This window comes from Eutrigla gurnardus (genome assembly GCF_963514095.1).
Source record: "Eutrigla gurnardus genome assembly, chromosome: 15".
Lineage (NCBI taxonomy): Eukaryota > Metazoa > Chordata > Actinopteri > Perciformes > Triglidae > Eutrigla > Eutrigla gurnardus.
Genome location: NC_139938.1, coordinates 4,221,644 through 4,246,829, shown reverse-complemented (window position 1 = coordinate 4,246,829; position 25,186 = coordinate 4,221,644). Strand labels below are relative to the sequence as shown.

Below are 25,186 nucleotides of genomic sequence, written 5' to 3'. Positions count from 1 at the left end.
TCCAAACGGGGGGGGGGGGTGTGTGTGTGTGTGTGTGTGTGTGTGTGTGTGTGTGTGTGTGTGTGTGTGTGTGTGTGTGTGTGTGTGTGTGTGTGTGTGTGTGTGTGTGTGTGTGTGTGTGTGTGTGTGTGTGTGTGTGTGTGTGTGTGTGTGTGTGTGTGTGTGTGTGTGTGTGTGTGTGTGTGTGTGTGTGTGTGTGTGTGTGTGTGTGTGTGTGTGTGTGTGTGTGTGTGTGTGTGTGTGTGTGTGTCTGTGTGTGTGTGTGTGTGTCTGTGTGTGTGTCTGTGTGTGTCTGTGTGTGTGTGTGTCCCTAAATAGCCACAGCTGAGCACCTCCCCACTGTTGCACTGATATCTGCTGCCTCTTCTCTGTATGAGCAATATGATGATTCATTATACCACTCACACAAGATATGCTGTCGAGATTTAATATCCACAATTCAACATTTGGTTTATATTTTAGATATTTACAAGCCCATCTGGGCCAACATATAAAAACTGTCATATTTCAAAACTGGATTAAAAGATATTTACAATATGATACAATTTATTACAAAATTTGAAAAATGAGTCACACTATCATTGATTAAGCTGTCCCACCAATCAGGTCTTTTGTCATTATCTGGATCCCTAATAACTTCACTTGTAATTAACGTCTGAACGTACAGTGGGAAAATAAAATAAGGAAATAATGGGACTGTCAAATAAGTACAGTGTACTTAATTCAAACTTCAACACCAGAAAGGAAGACAATAACATAAAATCTGTACGTCATACTTCCGGGAAGAGAAATGTCCTTCTACATGGCTAATACTTGGCCCTGGACATGGCCGTTTTAGAGGGAGATTGGCCAGACAGTGAGCTACAACAATAGAATATTTGGAGTCAGTTGCCAAGCAGCGCAGAAGGTTTTGATTTATGATGATGTCTTCCTGCTGGCAGCTTGTTGCAATTAGTGATCTGGTTGAGGGCTTTGTCAGTCTAGCAGTACTATATTGTCTTTTCTAATTCAGTAAGGTAATTCCTCTTCTTTTGTTTACTGGAATCCTGGGGATCCATTTCCCCCCTCAGTTGTGTTTCATACGTTTCCCCTCACAGCCTTCCCTTTCTTCTCTGAACGATGATGTCATTGCTGTGTTTGCATATCTCTTCCCGCTCTCAGTGTGTTCTCTTCATATCCCTTTGACTTTCCTCAACACGACGTTGCGCTTTCTGCTTGCGAGACATAAAACACATTTTTGACAATTGTCGGTGACTGAGTGCACGGGGTAGTTATATTTGGACAAAGGTATACAGACAGCTTGCTTTTAATTCTTGTATTCAGGTCAAGAGGAGGAAAGCTTTAGAGCCAAAACAAATTCATCAATGGATCACTCAGTCAGCTGTGTATTATTTGTTGAAAAGCCTAACGCCTGCTGTGGTGGTATCATGCTTTGATTCTGCTCTGATACCCACAGATGTCAGATGGTCCTGAACTTTTATAACTGACATCAGAAGTAAAGCTGAAAATACTCTTCTCTCTGGGATGCTATCATGGTACTCTTGATCTGTTACTTAGCTTGCTGGCTCATCAATTCAAATAATCCCGTTAAATCGAAAATGTAATCTGTGCCATTGAGTAGAATAAAGCAACGTCAACTTGAAAAGGGAATTGTTTTTTGACATATCCATTAAAAGATTTTTATTGATCGTTAAAATTGTGACACATCCAAAAAGGTTCTGGGTACCCAACGTGACTTCTTTAGATGGGTTTAGTCCGACTATTAGATTATAAATTTAGTATAATACAAAACAAGAAAATTGCAAATCTTTTGATGATTTGAAAATTTGAAAATTGAACTGGGGGCTGCACGGTGGTGTAGTGGGTAGCACTCTCGCCTCACAGCGAGAGGGTCCTGGGTTCGATTCCCGGGTCGGCCCGGGTTCCTTCTGTGTGGAGTTTGCATGTTCTCCCCGTGTAAGCGTGGGTTCTCTCCGGGTTCTCCGGCTTCCTCCCACAGTCCAAAGACATGCAGGATGGGGATAGGTTAATTGATGACTCTAAATTGTCCGTAGGTGTGAATGTGAGCGTGAATGGTTGTTTGTCTCTACATGTCGGCCCTGTGATAGACTGGCGTCCTGTCCAGGGTGTACCCTGCCTTCGTCCAAAGACAGCCGGGATCGGCTCCAGCCCCCCGTGACCCTGAATACAGGATAAGCGGTAGACGATGGATGGATGGAAAATTGAACTGAAGCTGCAACAGTTATTAGTGATTTTAAGACACTTTATAGACCGAATGATTAATCGAGAAGTGTTTTTGCTTTATCATACAACTACAATATTTAATTGATTCGTCAAAATGATGGCAGATTAGTTTCAATTAGTCAATCAATTGACTAATTATTTCTATTCAAATATCCATACAAGGTGGGATTTATTCACTTGTCATTTTAAAGTATTGGTTTCAATTTCAAGTTGTTTATTTATGTATTTATTTATTTAATGTATTTCTAATTTTGCCAGAAATGTCACACTTTGAAGGATGGGATCTGGATAAGTACAATTGAAGAATTACAGTACTTAAAGGATTATTCTTCAAAATTATTTGGAGTAATACTTAGAGGTTTAAACAATCAAAGGTGTATCGCAAGTGCTTTTAACTTGCAACTGCTTTGTGTAATGGTGTCAGATAAAGTCTTAAAGTCTTGGTTTTTGTGTGTCTCCTTGGCAGGTGTGTGTGCCAGTCAGGTGCTGGTGCCTCAGAAGGTGAATGCCGTGCTGGGGAAGAATGTGACGTTAGAATGTAACGTGGAAGTGGGCGCAAACCTGACTCTTACTCAGAGTTCCTGGGAGCGCCGTCTGCCTTCAGGGTCTGTCACGGTGGCCGTCTACAACCCACGGTATGGCATCTCCATCCCTCCAGAGTTCATCCATCGCTTGTATTTCCGCTCACCCACTTCGCACGATGCCACCATCGTCTTGGGAAATGTGGGCTTTGCGGATGTCGGGATCTATACCTGTAAGGTCGCCACGTTTCCTCTGGGAAACACTCAAGCCTCTACGACTGTCAATGTACTCGGTAAGTATTTACATGCATGTGCGTTCTTCAGGTGCTGTCAAGTAGAGCTGAAAAGATTAGTCAGTTAACCAATTTAGTTGATTGCATATTGAATATTTATTCAAATTTATATCAAATGTGGACATTTGCTGTTGTTTGTCATGTTTTGGACTGACAAACCAAGCAATTTGTATCATAAATATGGTATATTTCGTAGGCTCAATGGTAAGAAAATGTTATTTTTATTTAGTTGTAAAATGGCGATAATTGAGGCAATTCTTGTTAGCGGTTAAACAGTCAACATCCCTTAGACCTCTCAAATACTGTAATTGTAATTCAAACTCTAATGTGCCAATTCTATTTTTTTTTCTTTTTATGTTCAAACTCTGATTCACAGTGGAGCCGAAAGTCTACGTGTCTGCAGGTTCAACTGCCCTGGTGGACGGTGCCAATGACACTGTGGTGGCCACCTGTATTGCTGAGCGGGCCCGCCCCCCAGCTGAGGTGTCCTGGGAGTCCAACCTTTTTGGCCAGTCAGAAGTGCAGCTATTTGACGAAGCCAACGGCACGACCAGCACACAAGTGAGCTACCTCTGGCAGCCCACGCGTCACGTCCAGGGCCACACACTCACCTGTGTGGTCCGCCACCCGGCTCTGCAGAGTGACTTCAGGATCCCCTACCAGCTCAATGTGCAGTGTGGGTGCCTTATGAGTGGCTATTTGGAGTAACTTATTAACAGCTGCCTTATATTATAGATTCTTTGCTGCTGTAAGACTTACATTAGGGTATTGTTAAGGCCAGAATAAACTTGCTGAAGTGAGTAGATTTAAGGGGTGCTGCAGAGTCTACACTATAAATGTAAAAATCAAATATAGCAGCGATTTCCTTGCCCCCCTCCTTTACTTAACTAGAACAGATGAACGCTGTATTTAGCAGAATGTACAGACTGACAACCTTAAAAGTATTCAATTGCCAACAGCAGTCAGTTGATGACGCTTGGCCCTGTCAGTGTTGACGTCTGATTTATTTGAAGCAATTCAACAACAATTGACTTTTGAAAACAGCTGAATTGACAGAGTAGAAATCAAGGACATTCCAAGCCTCTTGCAGGTATTAAGGCTGTCCTTGGTGGTTTCCTTGATTATTCTCTTTTTCAGAATCTGTTTTTCTTTCTTTATTATTCCGTCTGTACAGGTCTGTGTCCGCCCCTAAACTGTTAAAAGTGAAATGAATTTCTGTATAAGCCCTCATTGATGTAAGACCACATGTCTGTATATTGTAGGGCAGTAATGGGTCTCTGTGTAGCAGCTGCCAATAGAAAGAGGTCAAATTAGCTCCTACGGTCTAACTTTTTTGTAGTAATATGTTGATTTAAAATGATGAAAACTGTCATAACATGCAAGTCATGACTTCTCTTCTCCCTACACTGTACAATAATTTACATTATAGATTATTAAACACCTAATTGCCTATTTGGAGGACACAGGCTCATTTCTCGGGGTCTTAACTGACCTCATGATCGGACTCCATATAAGGTCATACAGGCAAACGATCAGTTTACATGTTTGCTGATGTAAAGCACCGACTCTGTCAGGACTATCAACACACCACAGCAGAAATATTTTCATATATGAAAACTGACTTTGATGTATGTAAAGGTGCCTTGTCATGTTTAAAGACTCCAATTAAACAAAGAGCTAAAATGGCCAGTCTGTGCAGTTGAACACTGTTTACTATGGTTGTTAAGTTTAAGTTTGTTGGTAATAATATTTCAAATATATTGATTTCGTCCCCTCTCTCTCTGTCTCTGTAGTTGCTCCTGATATCTCCGTTGTGGGCTATGATGGAGACTGGTACGTGGGTCGGGAAAATGTTCAAATGACATGCAAAGCCAACGCAAACCCACCGGCTAATCACTTCAGATGGATAAGGTGTGTGAATCTGTGGGTGTGCTATTTTTTTAATGGGTCAAAATGTACCCAACTGGCCAAAAACCTTTAAGTAAGGTTAATTGATTTACCATGATGAAGATAATGATGCATATTTATAGAGCATGTTTTATATATATCAAAATACTTTATAAAAATGTTAGCTTTACTTTTCAAATAGCTTTTACTCATCTTAAACATTCAAGTCATTTATCACAGATAGAAAATGTCACATTTTCGGTGTCTTTGTGTGACTCATTTGTTCCCCTTGTGCCTCATAGGTTGGACAGTGAAATGCCAGCGGGGGTGGAAATCATGAATAGCACTTTGCTCTTCCTGCGCCCCCTCCAGCGCAATGACTCCGGAGTTTACAGGTGCGAGGTTGCCAATGACATCAACCTCCGCAGTCGGGATGTGCGCATTCTCATACAAGGTGAGCGGAGTATACACACAGCCGACTCCTATTGCCTTCTCGTCCCATAGGAAGAACTGTGCATGCACGCACGTCATGGAGGGTATGCTGCATGTGACATTGTCCTTCGAGCTGAAATGTGACACTGTATCATTCTGTACATACTGACAGTCTGCCAAGCTTTACCCGGGGTATAGTGTGTTGGCACCGATAATATTTGACCTCTACATTTAGTCTTAATTGCATGCTGATTAGCTTTGATTAACATTAGGTCTCCAGATGTTCAAAGTGAGAATTCCTGAGCCAAACAGCTGCAAATATTCAAGGCCTCTTTAGACCACAGTGCACTGCCCTGCTCTGTCCTGTTGGCTTGGCATCCAAGTGTGTTTCTCTGTTGTGTATGATGAGCATGTTCCTCTGGTTTCCCAAAATCTGTCATCTGTGACGCTCTCTTCCTGAATGAAGTTGTGATTATGATGTGATTTCTTTTACATCGCTCTGCCTTCCTTTCTGCCTTTCTTTTATTTCTGCATGTGTCATGCAGTAAGAGGCAAAAGCCTGCAGCCTTACTGTGAGATGATGTCCCAGATTCATAAAACATTAACTAGATCTTTTCAACTCCTATTTATTATTTATCACCCATATTTCATTTTCCTTTGAGAGGACTTGTACGGGTGTGCACAAGCTTACACATGTTGGTGTACACTTTGTGGTGTGTGTGTGTGTGTGTTGCTCATGTGGTGTACTCACATGTGTCGGATCACTGCCTCTGCAAGGAGTTGTACAATTCACATACTTAGAGACTACAAACCTTCGGGTTCATGTCATCTCTCAGATCTATTTCCTCACATCTGGCCTGGCACCGAGTTTAAAGTGGCAGAGCAATTTTACAGCGCCATTAAAGCTTTTAGACTCAGATTCTTTCCATTACTTTAGCTCCTTCTGATTATGGCTTTTGGCTTTTTTGTGATTTGTGGGCATCAACCTAATCCGGTGCGTTTTAAGTTTTGTGTTCTAATGGGATGTCGTAAATTTATATTCTCAGACGACTTATACATGGAATATCCAAATCATTTAGTTGTGGACTTTATAAAATAGTTTCCTCTCCAAAGTTCCATCATTACGTCACCTCAGTAACTCGAACATTTACTCTCAACGTGTAATAATGATACTATGATTGAACGGCAACATTTTCAAATAGTTTGTGCTTTTCATTAAACCCACTGGTCATTTTGTGGCAGTGGTGTTCAGCATTAGGGGTTAACGGAATGTGGAATGTAGTTGAATAAACAACTCTTTGATTCATTGTCAACAACAAATAAAACTGCAGTGACTTTTGCAGAAGTAATATTATAAAACTATTGTGCTAGATTGTATGCACAGGTGTCTAAAGAGTGTGTATATATAATAATGTAGATTTTATTTCTTGAATTTTTCAAGCACATACCAAAATGTACATTTTATCTCCGATAACAATATTTTGTTCCCCAGGATCCTGACCACAAGGTTGAAAAACTCTTAGTCACGTTTAATCAGTTTCAGTCTTCGACAATTATTTGATTCGTTATAATGTGTGACTGGCTTCTTATATTCCAAAAGTAATAAGTATTATTTAGTTGGTTAGTTCTGTTATTAATTGACTGGCTGCGGTGGTTAGGCTAACGATAATCATGTTAGCTTAGGCTAGCTCTGTTAAGAGCTGTTCTCACAGCTTTAACATCCGGTCACTATGCATCAACATCAGCTTGAAAGGAATTGGAGCTCACATTAGAAGAGGAAGAGCAAGACTCAGCTGCTCGCACGCCTCATAAACTATGCCTTACTTTTCTTAATTTGAGTTGCCAGCTAGAGTAGCTGACTGGCCAACCTCGCTATCTACAGACGCTGAAGCCAAATGATCAAATGTGCTTGTGACAAACATTCTCAATTGTCATTCATCTAATATGGGTCTGCAGATTATACCACATGCATTTTCTGTCTTACTTAACAACTAGAACTGACAATGCAAACGTGATGCTTCTGCGAGCTTGTGCTCCATAGTTTAGTTTGTGTGGTAGTTTAGTCGATGTCAAACTGTCCCTACGTACTAAAATGCTGATGTAGTTGGCATTGACATTCTCTGCTTCTGTCTGTTCATCTCTCCCCTCCACCCTCTACTCCCCTCTCACCCTCCTTCCCTCCATTAGATCCTCCCACCATGCCTTCCACCATTACTGCTCCTGTCCTAACTGGCTCTGCCTCCTCCACATTAGTCGATGATAAGGGGCATGTTCTTCTCAGCTCCCCCACACTTGAAGCCCTACCAGAGAGTAATCTTGGTTCCATAGTGGGTGGGGCTGTGGGCGGGGCCTTGTTCCTGCTACTGCTGCTGTCTCTGGTTGGCGTGTATTACCTACGGAAACAGCAAACCTTCCACGGGAACTACTACACCAAGCAGTACCTGGGCCCTAATGACCTCCAGAAAGCCCCCGCCCAGCATGAGCTCCACCCGACCAAAGCTGGCAGCAGCTCCCAGCATCAGGACCACGACCGAGAGGAGTGGGGCGACCGCCAGCTCAAACATGAGCGTGACCGTCGTCACCATAGCAACTACAACGGAGAGGAGTATCCCTCTAATGGCTACACTAGGGCAATGAGGGAGAGCGGTAACCACAGCCAGCCGCAGAATCACCACCGTGAACACGCACAGTATTCTAGTCCACGGCAGGCCAGATGTGCCAGATACCCTCATTCACCTAAACCACAGGGAAACGGCTCCCCCTACCTGTCAGATGACTGCTACGATAGCGGGCCAGAGGGTGACTATGTCTCTCACAAAGATGGGTCTGTTATCTCACGTAGGGAGTGGTATGTTTGACAACCTACCTGGTCCTGCAGGAGCAGAGATACAACAGAAACAGAGGGTTTTTCATTGGTCAAATTAGGAAGAAACACATTATTTCTCTTCAGTAGGCACATGCACACTTCTACTAATCTCAATTCTGTAGTTCCCTTTTTGTGTTCAGGTGTCCTGGTTGACACTTGAGACATAATCTTTCTGTTCTTAATGTGGAAAAACTGTGGACTGCACAGCCACTTTTGACAGTCAAAATATGCCTACAGAAGTTGGTATGTCACTATTGTGTGTGTGTGTGCGCGTGTGCGTGCGTGCGTGTGTGTGTAAGATCATGATGTATGTGCTGTTTCTGCCTTATTACCATGGACTGCAAATTTCTTTAGCATTACTAATGTGTTTCACTTGAGTTGAAGCCCTGGGGGCTCGCAGATCACATATGGTTGTTTGTTTCCCCAAAATCAGCCTTCTCAGGCTATGTGACACTTGCTAATATTTTTTTGTGTTGCTATTGCTCACAGTGATTTGTTTAAAAGACCTCTGAATATGACTGGCTGATAATGAAGAATGGTACAGAACCCATGACTTGAAGTAAACCCATGATATTCAGAGGATCACGGTCCTTTTTCTAAAATTCAGTAGAGGCATATAGGATCATTTAAAAGGATGTATCCCACTGAGAAATCAGAATAACTTCCTCACCGATGACCTCGCCACACTGATTCATAGTCATAAAACATATTGCACTGCCTTTTGCAAAACTTTATAATGGACGACCACATCTTTTGTTTTCTACTAAAAACATCTGTCTTTTTTGTAACTTACCATGATAGTAGACTTGAGGACTTGACCACAGATATCCCAATAATGTCCTTTTCAAACTGATGGCCTAGAGTGGGAGTTTGTAAGATAATTTCTACTGTACGTCCTAAGCTCATCTTATATCCCCCAGGCAGGGATGTCAGGCACGGTCTATTTGTAACAACAGACTGGGTTTATCAAACGGTCGAGCCTCGATATGCAAATTTGCTACAAAACTCTGCAAGTTTAGATAAACTGGAATTATGCTTTAGCATTCACGTGATTTATTGATTTGGGGAAGAGATTCAATGCTGGCTGTCCTCTTGATTTAGCCACAAACACCTTCTCCCGTTATCTACCAGATGGTAATGGATGTGTTTGCTAGTTTGCACTCTGGCACCTGCCCAGGCCTCTTAGAAATTCAAGAGTGCGATCAGCAGGGGTATTGTTGAAAGCAGGGTACATTATGGCAGCCACCATGCGCCGGCCTCCCAGTCACAAAGTATTTTGTTACACAAAGAAGTCATTCAAGAGTGCAGCCAGCACACCCGATCACAAATAACCACCGATGGACTAATTTCTCTACTCTGAGTAATCTGTAGAAAAAGACATGACTGTATCATAATCTTAATAGGCTTATTGTTGCTTATCCATGTGTGCAGCCACGCACACTAATCATGTTCACCAGTCGTTGTTGTTTTTTTGATGAAGCATTTATTATTACTACCAGTATTACCACAGTAAAATATACATTATGTAGACAAATCACTTCTTCTGTGATGGATTTGCTGTCACCGTCAGCTGTGGCCATCAAAGCAGTGCTTACTCGCCAGAGGGGACGGACTATCCTGTTGCACGTTCATTTATAGTTATCTTTTGACTTTCTATAAAATAATACACCCTGTGCTTTTTTTTTTTCTTTTTTTTTCTAAAAGGGATTTCTGGCTGGATTTTTTTTATTTGTAACCAGCCACATTTATTTCTAATCTAGACACTCAAACGTTGCAGGATGTACCAAGTACTGTGATCGAACTGAGAAGAAGTGTTCTACATGTCCGTGTCATTGGAGCTCCAGTAGTTCAGGTGTCAAACTGATAAAGCTACTGTAGATCTAAAGATACATTTCAGTTTTGGACCTGTGTGAGATACACACGGATAAAACCTTCTTTCATGCGCAGTAGTGTTTGTGAATACATGCCAACTTTAGTAGTGTGGTCACCGATACAATATTTGCTGCCAGATGCCAAATATTCGTTGAACTTGTATAAATATGATGCCATTCTCACATAAGTATTGCCGACTAGCTAACAACTGATAAGCTTATAGAAATGACTAATGTATCACCGTTGTATACAGGGTGTGTAGCCTGAAGTAGAAGTGAAAAGATGCTTTAAGCCACTCTAATATTTATAGTAAGAGTCGTAAAAATGGGAATTAGTTATATTGTTATGAACTCTCACTAATTATTTGTTAGGGTGTGAATTTTGTGCAGTGAATAGGCTGCAGGTCTCATAGTGAAACTTGAAGATGTGCCACTGTAACTTGCAAGCACAGAAGATGACCCCCCCCCCCCCCCCCCCCATCCATACTGCAGTTCATGTTGTTTCAACTGTTGTTTCAAACGCTGTGCACTAGTAACCAGAACTAAATTATTGACTGAAGCGTCCCATTCTAAATAAGTACCTTAAGATTCAGTTCACTTCAATTACTTTAACATAATTCCTCACTTTAGATCTTTTGCCTAAAACACTGGATACTATACAGAATAAACACTAGTAGAATGTTGTTATAATTTAAAAAAAAAACATTTATAATGTGGTTCCACTATCCAGAATAATTGCGCTAAAACATCTCTAATGCAATATTTCAATGTCATCACCTGTCTGCATTAAGGGATGCTGCTACATATGAGTGAGAACTTGTGTTTTTTGGGTGAACTGACCTTTTTAACGGGAGTGTCCAAAATGAAGTGTACAGTTGGCAATTTGTGAACCACAAAACCTCATTTAGATTGTTGAGTTTAAAGGATTTGGGGGCGGATGTGCTGCTGATGCCTATTCATTCTGCCTTTCTGATCACTTTCACATACATGCAGAGAATAACCGGAAGCACAGCAACCTTACCCTTTGTGTTTGCTCCTATGCACTAAGACGGAAATTCCACTAATCAATATACTATTTTTGCTTGACTCATCAGTTCGCAGCCCCACACCTGGATTAGTAAAGTTCTTTTGTACTGGGACGTTTTATATGAATATCAGTCATCAATTTCTTTACCTTGAGAAATATCTTTTACTTTGGGTTAAGAAATACAACTAGTGCCTTAGATATCTAGAAGAAGAAATGTAATTGTTTTCTTAATATTGTTTCCTTTTGGATGGGAGAACCTGTTTTGTTGCTCTGAGATCCATTAGTTGTCTTTTTTGTTTTCTGCATACTGTGTGTTAGGAGTACTCCGTCGTGCCATATTCACTTTTCTGCCCCTGTCACCATGACGGTTAATGATGCAGTATATTTGCAAACCTAGAGGCATTAAAACACACACACAAAAAGACGAAGCTTGAATGCATTTCGATGTAAAATTAGTTAGAGCATCTTGAGTTCACAGGTATCTTTCAGGGTATTTGGGTTCTGTAGAATCACTGTTGTTCAAAGGGCTGAAGCATTGACTTCAGTCTCACATTGTCAATGAAAAGCACCTTGTGGTCATGTTTTTTTTTTTTTTTTTGTATATACAGAAGAAAATGTAAGTTTCTGGAAAGAAAAAAAATATTTATGTCGGTGACAACAGTGGTGCATTATTTTGTCAATCCTTTTTGAGATACTTTAGTTCAATAAAGCACCTTAGCACCTGTGAGTTATTTTCTGTGGAGGTTTTTGAGCTCGTGATTACTCATACTGCTTAGTCTCAGCCTCTTTGTGCTTCTATAAATGACATCATCTCTAGCTCCCTAATGCTGCATACCCCCCCTCCCCTTCCCCACCCAGTGTGGGACGCCGCACATGATGTAATTCAAAATCATGTTTTCTTTCTTCACCTTCTCTTCATTACTCTTTAGTCTCCAAGAATGCTGGCATCACTACAATGAGGGGAGACCCGGCTCCTCCTCTGCTCTCCCTCTGCCCTCTTAACCAGTCATAGTTTGCTTTGTTTCAGGACAGAAAGGCCCTCGCTCTCCCCTACAGCTCGTCTCCTTTGTGAATTCACTCCCTCTACGTCTTTCTCCCGTTGTCTACCAGCTGGTAAAATTAAACGCTGAGTGTTTATGTCTGGCCCAAAGTCCCCACTCACCAACCCATTGACTGTCCCCATGGCAACAAGCTCATCTGGAGCTGCTGATGGAGGCTGTCTTCCTACAAGCGCTACCTGGACACAGAAAGCAGAGGGAGGCAGGGGAGCTGAGAGTTGAACTGTGCTGCTGTGTAAGGCAGAGCAGGAGAGGGAATTGGCTAGTGGAATTGAAAATGGCCCATTATGCCCCACTGAATCACAGAGAGCTGCTCTGACTGTAAGGACGTGCACCGGTGTGACCTTGACACTGGTGAGCTTGGACTCCAGGTCCCCCCCCCCTTCTTTTCAGCTGACCTCTCTGCCTCCTATAGATCTTATCATGGCCACAGCGGTTAACATTCTGACCTTGAAACGGGGCATGCTCAGTCTGAATGGTGGCGCTTACAAAAGTGAAGCAGCTCAGTATAGTAATGATGTCAGCTGTCGGTGCTTGAATCCGTTTGAGACGCTGGTGGAGAAGATCAGTGGGTTTGCTTTTTGCCTGCAACACAACAGTTTCCAAGGATACTTTTCACAACGCACAAAGGATGAGCGAACGTCTCAGCGGCGTAGAGGGATGCAGCGCTGACGCCTGTGTGAGAGGCACACTTTGATATTAACTCCACAGCAGAGGTGGGATCAAACTGTCACCGTCACTGAACAGAAAATCTTGAGATAGAAGTCGGAGAGAAAAATGACAGACCACCTACCGCTACACTTCCTCCCTCCCCCCTCTCCTATTACACCAGCATCTGCTCCCTGCAGGGTCTGCTGTCTGGACAATAGCATGACCCTTGACCCTGCAGCCTGCTGTTAGAGGTTTTTGGGGTGTGGGCGGGGCTTCTTGCCGCTCCCTCACTTTCCTCCATGCCCATGAGGTGTGGTGTGTTTAATTCATGATGAGCCCGTCTGCTACGATGACCTCGCCAAGCACCAGCATGCACTTGTGCTGGCTTGTGTGTGTGAGTGTGAGTGTGAGTGATAAAGTGCTGAACCAGGAGAGACAGACAGTCTTGCAGAGGAGCCAGATCCCACTGTGGGGACAGTTGATCCACCACTAATCCAAGCCTCTCCAGAATGCATGCTATTTAAACCAATGAGATGTTTAAAAGGGAGAAAAACATTTGAATAGAACATGCATGAATATATTCATGCCTATAATTGTCCCAAATAAACTCCTTCATGAATAAACCTTACAAGCTCCTGAAGGTGCTTCATGCGTTGTGCGTTTAAAGCAGTTTTCGTCCCCTGTCACATTATGAATGTGCGTCTGTCACAGGACATTAAAACAAGTAGCTTGACGAACAGCATTTTTAAAAGCTTTTTGATCAACTCAAGAGGCTATAATAAAGGCTATAAAGAGAGATAATCGAACGGTTATTTACTGTTCGAGCAAAGCATGAACGGAGAAGATGGGGAGGGAGGAAAGGAGGAACAAGTGGCTTTCAGGGTTGAGCGCAGAAGTCCCCAGCTTGTTCAATCTGCATCATAATTGAACCGTTATTTAGGATTCTCATCTCAGCACGTTATTGATTTTCTTTCCCCACACCTCAACAGCTAATGGAATTGACCATTACACACTTTGCTCCCCCCACTCCTGTCACCTTTTGTCCTCCAGTGTCCTACAATCACAGTTTTACACATTGCTGCTGATGGGCCAAAACTTGCTGCTCTGAGTTTAATGCATCTTAATCACAATAAATCCTAATCCTCTCAGTGGACAACATGGGGCATATGCAAGCATATGGTCAAGCAAAGCTAATTCTGCAGACATGCATAAGGAACAGAAGGACAATGGGGAGACATGGATGGGTGGAGGGAACATGACAAGTGAATGATGAGTGAGTAAGAGAGTTTAAAGGTGCAGTTTAGAGGCTTTTGTGGTTCCTTTTCTTTTGGCATTCACATCGCTCAAGTTTTTTCCTTTTCCCTCCAGAGTAGCCTAACGAGGAGACGGTCCTTGAGTAGAGAAGACACATGATGACAGTTTTTACTTCTCAGAACAAACTGTGCTCCAGTTAATTAAACTCTTACATGTTGAGGTTTGAAATGTTTTATTGCAATTTAAATGTCAAGCCTCATAAATAAACAAATAAATAAATAAAAATCCACCGACTAAATCCACCGTAGCATTCTTTGCTTGCTGCGTAGGTAAGTGTTGATCTTGCCGAGCTTTTCCTTTACTTACCTGGTGATGCTGACACTGATGCAGCGCGACCGGTCATCTGCAGGTTAAAACTGAGGTCGTCTCTAGAGGGCATACTAGAACTGTGGCTCTTACAACAAGTATCCCATCCCAAATGCAGCTTTGAATGAACACACCTGACTGTGTTTACACACAAAAACGTATTTTGAGCTCGACTCTGTCCTTGTGTTTACATTCATGTTAGTGACCTACTGAAAGTCTCTCCGTTCCACCTCAGGTCAGTCTCAAGCGGAGAGGTCAAACTCCATCGTTGTGGCCGGAGCTGTGATGGGTGCGGTCCTCGCTCTCTTCCTCATCGCCGTCTTCATCATCGTGATCCTCACCTCTCGCAAGGCCCCGCCGCCAGCTTTCGCTGACAAAGTGTAAGTAAGCTTTAAGCAAATAATTCATGCTGCGGAACATGCTCGCCTGGTTAATTAATGGCATGACACCTTGTGAGGTTGACTGAAGCCCATCGGAGGGTTCAGGGAGTTGCTCCTCACCCCCATGGAGAGCACTGCAGCGGTGCGCTCCCTGGAGCGGGGAGGCTGCAGGACAAGGTTGAGAGGTGGCAGTTAATTGCTGTCTTGGCAGCAAGCCCTTGTCCTATTTTGTTCAATCTGTTCCTATAGTGCACCGTCACTCATGTTAATATTAAAGCCAAGAAGAATAACTTTGAGGTTGAATTATTTACACAAGGAGCTGGGTCGCACTCTGTGACACTCTGTGTTTATTTGTGTGTGTGTGTGTGTGTGTGTGTGTGGGGTCTTTGTTTGTCTTAATGGTCTGTGTTCTGTATAACTGTGATTACCGCTGCTTCTATTGCTTCCTTCGAGCACTTACAGCAGCACAAGTGTCCTTTATGTGTCTAGCACTGCTGATCAGTCTACTACCACTTACATGCAGAATTGTTTTGATGAACCTGTGGACCATATCTGCAAGGTTGCAGGTTGATCCCCTCATCCATCCCTGTTAGTGTGTCGTCGAGCACGCTCACTCCAGGGAAACACAGCTACCAAACATGCCTCGCAGACGGAAGCTCTCTGCTGAATAAATGTTATTCCTGAAGCGTTTAACTCAAGGTGCTTTGGTGTTCCAGCTAAAATGATTTTGGATTACATTCCTTTTTCTCAGCTATGGTATTCCCCTCCTTAAATCTTCAAACATATTGTCCCGTGTTGAGTGAAGCATCCTCATCTCACTTTGTTTCAATCTGACTGATGATGTGACGGTGACAATAGGACACCTTCAAACACTGCTGACTGGCAGAAAGCAGCATGACTCGAGGAGTGAAATCCTTTGTGCATGGGTGTGGGTCGGTGTATCCGGACACGTGTTGGTCCGTGGTCAGTGCCACGACAAACGCAGCATCTTAAGTGTGACCGTGGCAGGAAGTCCCAATGGGATGACGGGGGCGGGGGGTGGACGCACGCCTGGTCCCTCTCCTTCATCACATACAGATGTGAGTGCAGGACAGCATGGCACTGAACTGTAATCTGTTACCACTTCTCATCCCGGGATCACGGAGAAGAGAGGCGTCAAGTCGTGTGCAGTGCTTGAAAATCAATGACTGTCATGACATCATTTTATGAATGGCCAAGGTCAGTTTCTAGGATTCAGTTTAGTCAAGGGGGGGGGGGGGGGGGGGGGGGGGGTTCACAGGCTTTCTTTTATGAATTTGTCATTTGCAAGCCCAACCGGGGATCACCTGGATGACATCACTATTGCATCATCAGGGTTATTTTTTCAGATTTTGTGGCACTTGAGTCAAAAGCTGTGCCATTAAGCAGCCCTTCTCTAAATGTACACAAGTTATTTTACGCTGCTTGTTTTTGCTCCTTCAGGTGTCGGCCCCTTCTAGAAAAATAAATGCTCCCCTCACTGTGATTCTTTTTTTTTCTTCCTCCGTCTCTGAAGGATTGACCTTCCTCCGACACACAAGCCACCTCCTCCCTACTCTGAGAGCGCGCCGGCCGTCCCCCTGGGTGTCCATGCATCACAAGTGGGCTGGCTCCGTCAGGTAAACCCCCCCCCATTTACATAAGCACTTTCATATCATGTCAGTAGCCTACATGTTATCTGAACCATCACATACTTAACGCCACACCACAAAGATTAACACTGTGAGCTGATGATGAGTCACAACAGGAAGTAATAGCAGAGTAGATACTGACTGATGTCGCTGTCTGTTTATTAAACAGGAGGCCTAATGGCTGTGCTAATGTAATATGCAGGATTGTTTAAATCATTAATCTGTGTGCTCAGCTCTGCTCAGGCATTCGTAAGCTATATTTTAAGTCTCACCCAGGAAGAAAACTTTTTGCTGTCTCTTCTCACTCTTGCCTCTCTGACGTGAGAAGATGAATCTGTTTCTTTGTCGTGACGGTGCAGTCACACAATTTGGACGGTTTTTAACCAGCAGACTGGCAGAGCTGACCGGACAGACGGGCAGCAGCACCCACACACAACCAGGCCGGGACCACGGGCGACACGAGGCCCCACCCAGCAGCTCTCTCGCCTGCAGTGGGTGTGTCATCAGAGCGGGACAGACCGGGTGTACATCAACCACCGTGAACACTACGTGTGACAGACATACTGAACACAGTCGGCCGAGCACACGGCGATCATTCACTGTCTGGGGCTTCACTGAGCCATCAATCCAGAGGGGGAAACAGCTGGCAGCATTAGAGGGCAACGTCTCTCACACGTTTTTATTACCTTTTATTTCACGTCGTTAAGTGTTCGTTGTCTTTAAGGAGTAGTCTAACATTTATTTGACCTTTTGGACAGAGCCAGGCTGGCTTGTTTCCCCCTGCCTCTCTGCTTTGGCTCAAGCTTCATATCTACTGTACAGACATTGATCTTCTCATTTAAATCCAAAAGCCAATCAGGGCATTTCTCAAATGTCGACCTATTCCTTGGGTTATTGTTTCTTTCTTATTTCTGTTTTGCAGAAACGCTGTATTTCTTAGTGTTTGATATCACTTAGGTTTTTTGCTTTTGAAAACACATCTGCACTAATCAGCGTGTGCCCTGTAGATGTGTAGATAGAAAACAGCTGAGGGTCCTAGTCATCCACCAAAACCCAAACACTGCTTTACCTTGTTCTTTTATCAGAACACAAAGCAGGAGTCGGACTCTACTCTCAGGCATATCACTGGTCCAAACCACGCCACATCCAAACAGCTTAGGTCCACCGAGACCAAATGTACTAACTGCAACACGGACCATAAAGGGATTCATTAACATAGTTCTCTGGTTTGTTGTTGCCGTGCTCTGACACGATGCTTTTTTGGCAGTGGGAACTGTAGATTTGTAAATGTGTTATTCATGTTATTATGTAGAGTCACGACCTCTTACTAATCAGGGTAATCTGAGATGTTATATATGCTTATAACCTTGCAGTGGATTACATTCTTCATACTCTATATCAATATGTGTCGGACTTTTATCTGGAGAGCTTTCTGTTTGAAGTGCCATATTGACATTTGTGGGTGGTTTCCTCTAAGTAGGCTGTATTTTTTTACATTTCTTCAATGTTTGCACACCAGCGACACGATGTCGTGGCAACAGTAGATTACAAATCATCATCACAGCCCCCTGAAAGTAAACACACTGAGAGATGGAGGCTCTGAGTCACTACATGTGTGGAGGGGGAACTGAAGAAGTCCTTGAAGATTTGAGAGGGACTTTGGATTGGCGTGTGGAGGGTTTCTGAGGTAAATTCATCTCAAGGTCACAGTCACATTGAATCCACTGCTCTGACAACAGAGAGAGGCTGTTTTAGTGACCAGGAAGCATTTTGTGGAGATCGTGCACTGTTTGCTTTTGAGGACACTGTATTGCTGATCAACTCGTCAACATGTCGGGATTCATTTCTTTCTTTAGATCAGTCAGTGATCTGAGGGTTTCTCCTGTCTCTGGAGAAGGGGCGTAGCTGCCACTTTCCAAGAGCAACACCTAGTGGTCGAACATGTCGGTGCAACCCCTGGTGGTGAGTGTATTAGCATCACTGAATATATATAAAGTAAATGCCAGCCATGACAGCTTCATTGTATTCAATTAAATCTGTAAAGAGTTTAGTGTGGTGGATATATTAAGCCACTGTTGGATCCTTCACATGAAAACAAGCTCAAGGGAGTTTTTTTTTATGTATCACATTTATCATATTGACTAGTTAATGTCTGTCACACTGGAATTCATGTTTAATAGGAAGCAAAACTGGCAGCTGGCAGTTCAAATCTGACTGGAAATAACTTATCTTTTTCATTTAGACGAAACTGTAAGTCATTATTGAACATAAAACTATTTTGTAAAGGCGGTGTCCTGGGTGGCAGCTTATGCATATTATTTGTCTACTGTTTCTGTTTCACCAAATGTGAGCGTTTTAGTCTGCTGTTCATTTAGCTTTATAAACTTTATAAGCATTGGTTTTTGCCTGTACTGTTTTACACAACAGAAGATCAATAGACGTGATATGTGACAGTAGGAATGGCATAAGTAAAGTAATCCAATTAATGGTTACTGGACTCCATTTATCTGCATTCTAATCTGCATGTTGGCTCACTGTCTCACCGTCGTGACTTAATGGACGAACAGCTTTACCTGTGCATCTGCTGTAAAAAACGTCCACGTCATTCTTAATAAAGTTCATACAAGTTACAGTTGCCAAAGTGATTACGATTTCCCAAGCAAATTCACCTTCATTTTTTTTTAGAAATAACCTTTTATTTGGGAGCAACATAACAATAGGAAATAACAATACAAAATAAGAAATACCTAGAGAAATAAGTCGATCTGAAACAAAAAAATGAAAGTGACAACCATAACTCATCATGATTACACTTTACCCAGAAAAAAAGACCATCAAGATTCCAAGCAGCAATATATATTTCTGTTGAGTGGTATCAGCTGTTACATGGGTGCATCTTTCAAGGGCTGGTTCACATTTTTCTCACTTACTTCTAACAGCAGTAGATAATCTGTTTTCATAGGGACTACTTTCTTACCAAAGAAATCAAACGATCAGAAAATGTGTGTTTTTTTAATAACTGATGTTTACTGACCCTTTTATTTGTATATTTTATTACGTACGTAAATGACTAAAGTGCTCTTTCAGGGCTGTTTCAGCGTCGGCTATAACGTGAAATGACAGTAGACAACTTTAATTCATTAAGACATATTAGTATGAGTGCAGCTGAATTTTAAGGTCTGAACATCCACCGCCATAGGTTACCAACATGAATCTGACATACCAACAGCTAATAATTAATCATAGTAATAATATATAATAAATCAGGTTGGGCAGCTAAAACCGTACAGTTGTCAGAATAAAGGATAAATAAAGGAATAGTTCATCCAGAATTTAAACTTTTGGCATTATAAACTCGCCCTCAAGCCAGTTAAAGAGCGTGGATAGTAAAAGTTTGACTGTCAACATAACAAGTGTATGTTTATGGAGATACATTGAAGGCAAAAACTTGTTAAAACTCATGTAGCCCCTTCCGAGTGTCCTGCTGCACCGTTCAAATACTAATTCTTTAACGATAAAATACTGTTTCCTTGAAGGTTTCCTTTTAAGCAGCCGTGTTGCATTAAAGTGAAATTTAGAATTTGCTTCATGAGATGTTTTGTGTCCTTTTATGGTGAAACAAACAATGACCACATTCTTGGTTGATTTGGAAAATGTTGGCGTGGCGTTGTGCCAGCAACCAGCTGTATTGCCATGCAAATATTAAATTGTTGCATTGTGGCATGACAGAGTATCAAGGAGAAAGCTCTTGAGTTGTAGGAGTGGCCATTGAACATTCAGGATGTTAACATTTCCATGCAACGCATGAAGAGACAGTCCAAGCATCGGATTTAATGGCTTCCTAAAGTGGATGTTTTTGCATTTGCCAGTGACCTCCACCTCACTGTCAAAAGGCCCCTCAAGCTTTCCTCCTCACAAGCTGTCAGCAGCATGCTGCACGCTGTTTTATTTGTTGGTTTGTTTTTTGGAAGACAGGATGAGTCCATTGACCTAATTTTTCTCTCTTTTTTTCCCCTCAATCCTTTATTTAAGTGACAGGCTTTTTGTCTAATGTCTGACGACAAAAATTGTACAAATGGCATAAAATCAGTAGATTGAAGTTTTATCTACTGAAATGTTCTCTGACGGCAGGTTACGGTGCAACTGGTTCACACAATCATGCAACTGAAGCAGGTGGAAGGAGGCGAGTCCTCATGATTAGTTGGTTAGCTGCATAAGATATAATACTCATGTAGGCAAAAATAACTAATAACTTGTGAAATCAAAGACAAAAACATTCTGGCAAGATAAAGTTAGAGACTATTACACGTTGGATAAGAACTACACATTTCCCTCAGGTGTTGGTGGAGAACAAAAATAGAGACTGAATATGAACAAAATCATAGTTTGTGCTCACTCGCATATTCTGTCCTTAATAAGGAGTCGGTGATGTAAGCAAAACGAGCTGAAAAAGGACTGAATATAGGGCTAATTCATTAGGCAGATACATACGCTGATAATATGTAGTTTTCACAGCTTGTTAGTGTATCATGAGCCAAAAATAATCCATGCTGTTAAAATACACAAGGAAATTAAGTTTTTTTTTGTCTGAAAAAAAATAATTGCTTGCTGTTTTGTTGCATTAAGTAGCAGATTTTTGTGCCATTAGTCAGTCCAGTTGCAGTTGGAGTTACTGCAGGACAGATGAAGTTGCTCTCACTTGTCTTGAGGTGTTTTGTTGCTTCTCCTGCTACTTTAATCAGTAAGAGCAAGAGAGGCAGGAAGGCACTGTTTATACTGTACGTGATTAGACACAATTTGCAGGAAGAGCCGAGGATAATGCTCTCATTATTTCTCATTAATTGTAAGGTGCTGCTTTGAAAGCTTTTGCTAATACTTCAATATAGCAAGCGCAAAAGCATTCATGTTAATTCATGGCAGGTGATGTTCATGTCAGACATATTCTATCCAGCTAACAATGTCTGATGCTACATAATGAGAGCAGGATGCTTCACCGCTTCATTATGAATAATTCTGCAGCTCAACAGGAACACGGTGCTCACTGGTTATTTAAAAATAGAGCTGTTACGAAAGAAAGGAGGAAAAAAAACCACAGTGATCAGTTCTGTCCCTGTTTGGTGTAGATGCCTGTGTGAACTGTTCTATTAAATTCTACCCACAGAGAGCATCTCAGTAAATAAAATTCTTCTCGTCATACACTTCCACTGAGTGAGTGAGTGAATGGCTGCTTTGTTTCAGCTGTCGGGATGAATTAAACCCATAAACGAGCATCGTGGTGGGGAGGTGGAAATGAGTCGCCCCTCGAAGCGGCCCCCACGGAGGATCTACCATTCCAACATTTTCCAAATCCCAAATTGTGGGTGCTTTCAGCACGCAACCAACCAGTTTACTTTGACTTGGCTTTCTGTTTGGTGGCCGGTGCAGCCGCGGGTGGAGGTGCACCGGCAGGAGAGGGTCTCACTGAACCATACAGACCGAGGAACCTGCAACGAAACGGGGAATCAGAACAAAAAGATGTTGATATTGTGTTGGAGTGAACACAAGAACATTATAGAGAGCAGGTTACTTACAGGTTTTTGATTCTCTTTATAAAAGCTTTGACGGCTCTAACCATCCTCCTTATCCGCATCTGTCACCAAAATGACAGACAGGTCAGTGCATTCAAAGCATTCCTGTCTCTCACCTATACTCCTATTTCTAGTACTGGTTTACAATGTCTCTTTGTTCTACTTGGGTTAATGCTGCAGTTCAGTAAAGGCTTTTAATTGTAATAAAAAAACTAATAATAATAAGATTCTCACCTGCTGCTTTTTGTACAACAGAGGAAGGGAGAAAACAATGATCACAGCTGTAAAACAAAAACCAAGGAGACACGATGTCAGTACTATACAGGGTTATTTATTATGTGAATTACAGTCTTCCATTGGATTCCATGGTACAACATGTCTCTGTGTGGGTGGGCTCTGGGGATGAGGGCTAAACCCTCCCACAACACTTCCCTCACATTTACAGTGTAGTTTTTATTTGCCTATAAGCTTTAATCATAGAGAGGGCTGATTATATGCACATGTTTGAATGCAGAACTCACCAGTTATCACCAGAGTCAGTCCGCTGGTTAGGACACCAATGTAGGTCAGCATATACAGGAGCACCACAAACTGAAAAGCACAGAAAAGCCGATTTGATTGAGGCGGTAATACTGTATGAACAAATGAGTTGCTGGTGCTGTCAATCACACTGAGAATGGACACCCTCACTATGCAGCTCTGTGAGCATGCTCATCACACTCAGACCTTTATAGATTCGATGATGCTTTCAATGAAAATCAGGCGTTTGAGCTCTGTGACGGCAAATGCGATCAGCAGCACCACCTCCTCCACCAGCACCACTGTCTCCTTATCTGTCAGAGAGCCGTCATAGTCCAGATACGACCTGGGGACAGAGACGCAGATGGAGGCCCTGAATAACACGATGGAGTGATACAAAACAACCACAAGTGCTAAGAGTGAGTGAGTGAGAGAGCAGCAGGTGCATTCAGCGTGGGCCAATGAGGTAGAGCAGAGATCTTCAACGGGGGTCCGTGACCCTAGGGGTCCGCACTGCAGGGGTCCCCGAAATGATTTGATCCCAAGCTTTTTTCTTCCAAAAATACACATTAATATGAATACAACCTGTATGAAAGCAAATATAAATCTTCCTATTTGTCCTATGTTATGAGGTAAAATTGTGTAGTAGAAATGCCAACATAGAAATAAATATATATATATATATATATATATATATATATATATATATATATATATATATATATATATATATATTAATAAAATATATTCATTCTGTATATATCTGTCAACAATTATTATTTTAATGGCTTAGCATTGTATACATACATCATGACAAAGCACCTTTATACACGGCACTATAGGCTGCACTATACATTAATATTGGACCGGTTTAATAAGAGACATAATGTTATACGATATGCAATAGGGGTTCACTATAAGCCATGGGGTCCTCGGCCTGAAAAACACAGATGACCTCTGGTCTAGATCAGCATTGGCAGACTCACTGGAAGGGGTGCACCCCAGGGTTCCAGCGCAGCAGCTCCAGCAGTTTGTAGTAGAGACGGAGAAAGAAGGTGACACACATGACGCCCAGACAGACGTGGGAGAGCACAGTGACGGCGCTGAGCTGGGACAGACTGGCCAGACTGATCACCAACCCCGTGAACACCACGCCGGTGCGCACCATTTTCCGCCAGTACACCAGGTCCACAACTGCACAAGAAGACGCGCGTTAGAACCCGGAAATAACATGAATTACAACAAATGTGTGATTCCTGGACAGGAATACAACGTTTGCAGGTCATCTCCTCCATTCTCAGTCAAGCCATGATCAGTGAGATAAGGTATTTTTATAAATAAAGTTATGATGTTGCTGTATTTGATTGTTTATTTGAATTCTAGATTAAATGTTTCTGTGGCTTTTAAAGAGGCTCAGACTTTGTTTCACATTGTTTCATAACAACACAGATCATCTTCCTCTGTTTATTACAAACAATGCTGTTGTTGACAGACATGTGACACACATATCTCCCTCTATTAGAGGCAAAGTGGACAGCAAATACTTTTTTAAAAAATGTATGAAGAACATAGTGTTTGGACATCAACTAAGCCAATAGCTATGTATGATGTTGTCTATTTGGCTGTATGTTGTAAGAAAAAACAGCCTGTTCTATTTAGTATTTAGTATCTAGTAAATGTGCCTTTACTGTGTTAGTATAGATTACACAGGACTCATCAGGGAAACCAGCCTCATATTCAAAGCATGGACATCTTAAGCAGTAGCATCTCTTTGGTCATCTATTTCCTTGCCAAAACAGACATTAAAACTGGGGAAAAAGATACATCTGTATAAATGCACTGCCTTTAAAAATGAACTTTGCACATTTCTGAATTAATAATAAAAACATTATACTATGAGTCACAGTATGACATTAGAGCTTCAAACATGAATTGAGCCTCCTCTAACTCCAGTGTTAATCCCAAGGTAATTATTTGATTAAAACAAACACACAGGAATCTTGCACTTAAACACGTTGACGCACACACACACACACACACACACACACACACACACACACACACACACAAAACCAGCAATATATTTACATAACCATATCTTCAAATATATATATATAAAGTTTTCCAAGCACAGCATAACCTCAGTCTGATTCTAATCCTGTTAACAAACAACTATAACCTAAAAATACACTGAGAAGAAACATTGTATCCTATATCATTATTATTCCTATTCCTATGGGACAATTTTGACATAAGAATAAAACAAACAAACATTATTCACTCAGCATGGATCTCATTTAGAGTCCCATCTGTCCACCAAATGAAAGACATGCAGGACTCAGTCTCTGACTGGTCATCCTTTCTTTATTCACACCTGCCCAGCAGAGGGGAAAAGATTAATCCTCTCGTCCTCCTCCGCCCGGCAGCTGGACTCTGACCAGCTCCCTGTCTGCTCTCATTTCCTTTACTTCAAGCTGTCACCATTTGTTTCCTTACGTTTGGTGGCCATTTCAGCGACGGTCCTGCTTCCTTTCCTCTCTTCCTTGTGCTTTCACTGTTGGCTGGCACTCCAGGCTTTTTTTGGCCACCCCAGCTCCGTCA

The 25,186-nt window shown here is 42.1% G+C and overlaps 2 protein-coding genes across 4 annotated transcripts in view; one reads left to right on the top strand and one right to left on the bottom strand.

Moving 5' to 3' along the window:
• nectin3b (nectin cell adhesion molecule 3b) overlaps window positions 1-21,575 on the top strand; it is a 27,265-nt gene extending 5,690 nt beyond the window's left edge. The window contains exons 2-8 of one of the 3 annotated variants that reach the window (XM_084028897.1): window positions 2,711-3,058; window positions 3,435-3,734; window positions 4,852-4,969; window positions 5,248-5,399; window positions 14,706-14,850; window positions 16,385-16,487; window positions 16,890-21,575. In XM_084028897.1, coding sequence (XP_083885023.1) covers window positions 2,711-3,058; window positions 3,435-3,734; window positions 4,852-4,969; window positions 5,248-5,399; window positions 14,706-14,850; window positions 16,385-16,487; window positions 16,890-17,054 — 1,331 coding nt within the window. In that variant the 3' untranslated portion in view covers window positions 17,055-21,575. Of the gene's footprint in view, window positions 1-2,710; window positions 3,059-3,434; window positions 3,735-4,851; window positions 4,970-5,247; window positions 5,400-7,564; window positions 8,296-14,705; window positions 14,851-16,384; window positions 16,488-16,886 lie in introns of those variants that run through there. The other 2 variants (XM_084028896.1, XM_084028895.1) reach the window with 2 other exon arrangements.
• On the bottom strand, window positions 19,507-25,186 carry rtn2b (reticulon 2b). Its single transcript, XM_084028918.1, has 7 exons — window positions 25,082-25,186; window positions 23,572-23,779; window positions 22,793-22,931; window positions 22,588-22,657; window positions 22,301-22,347; window positions 22,070-22,128; window positions 19,507-21,982 (listed from the first exon to the last, which is right to left on the bottom strand). The coding sequence occupies exons 1-7, from the start codon at window positions 25,092-25,094 to the stop codon at window positions 21,886-21,888; spliced, it is 633 nt and encodes a 210-aa protein (XP_083885044.1). The 5' UTR covers window positions 25,095-25,186; the 3' UTR covers window positions 19,507-21,885.

What these genes read in the sequence shown, in the direction of transcription:
- rtn2b (XM_084028918.1), bottom strand. An exon ending in CCTGGGGTGCACCCCTTCCA is followed by an intron (nt 22,932 to 23,571) that starts GTGAGTCTGCCA and finishes CTCTGTCCCCAG; the next exon opens with GTCGTATCTGGACTATGACG. An exon ending in ATAAAGAGAATCAAAAACCT is followed by an intron (nt 21,983 to 22,069) that starts GTAAGTAACCTG and finishes GTTTCGTTGCAG; the next exon opens with GTTCCTCGGTCTGTATGGTT.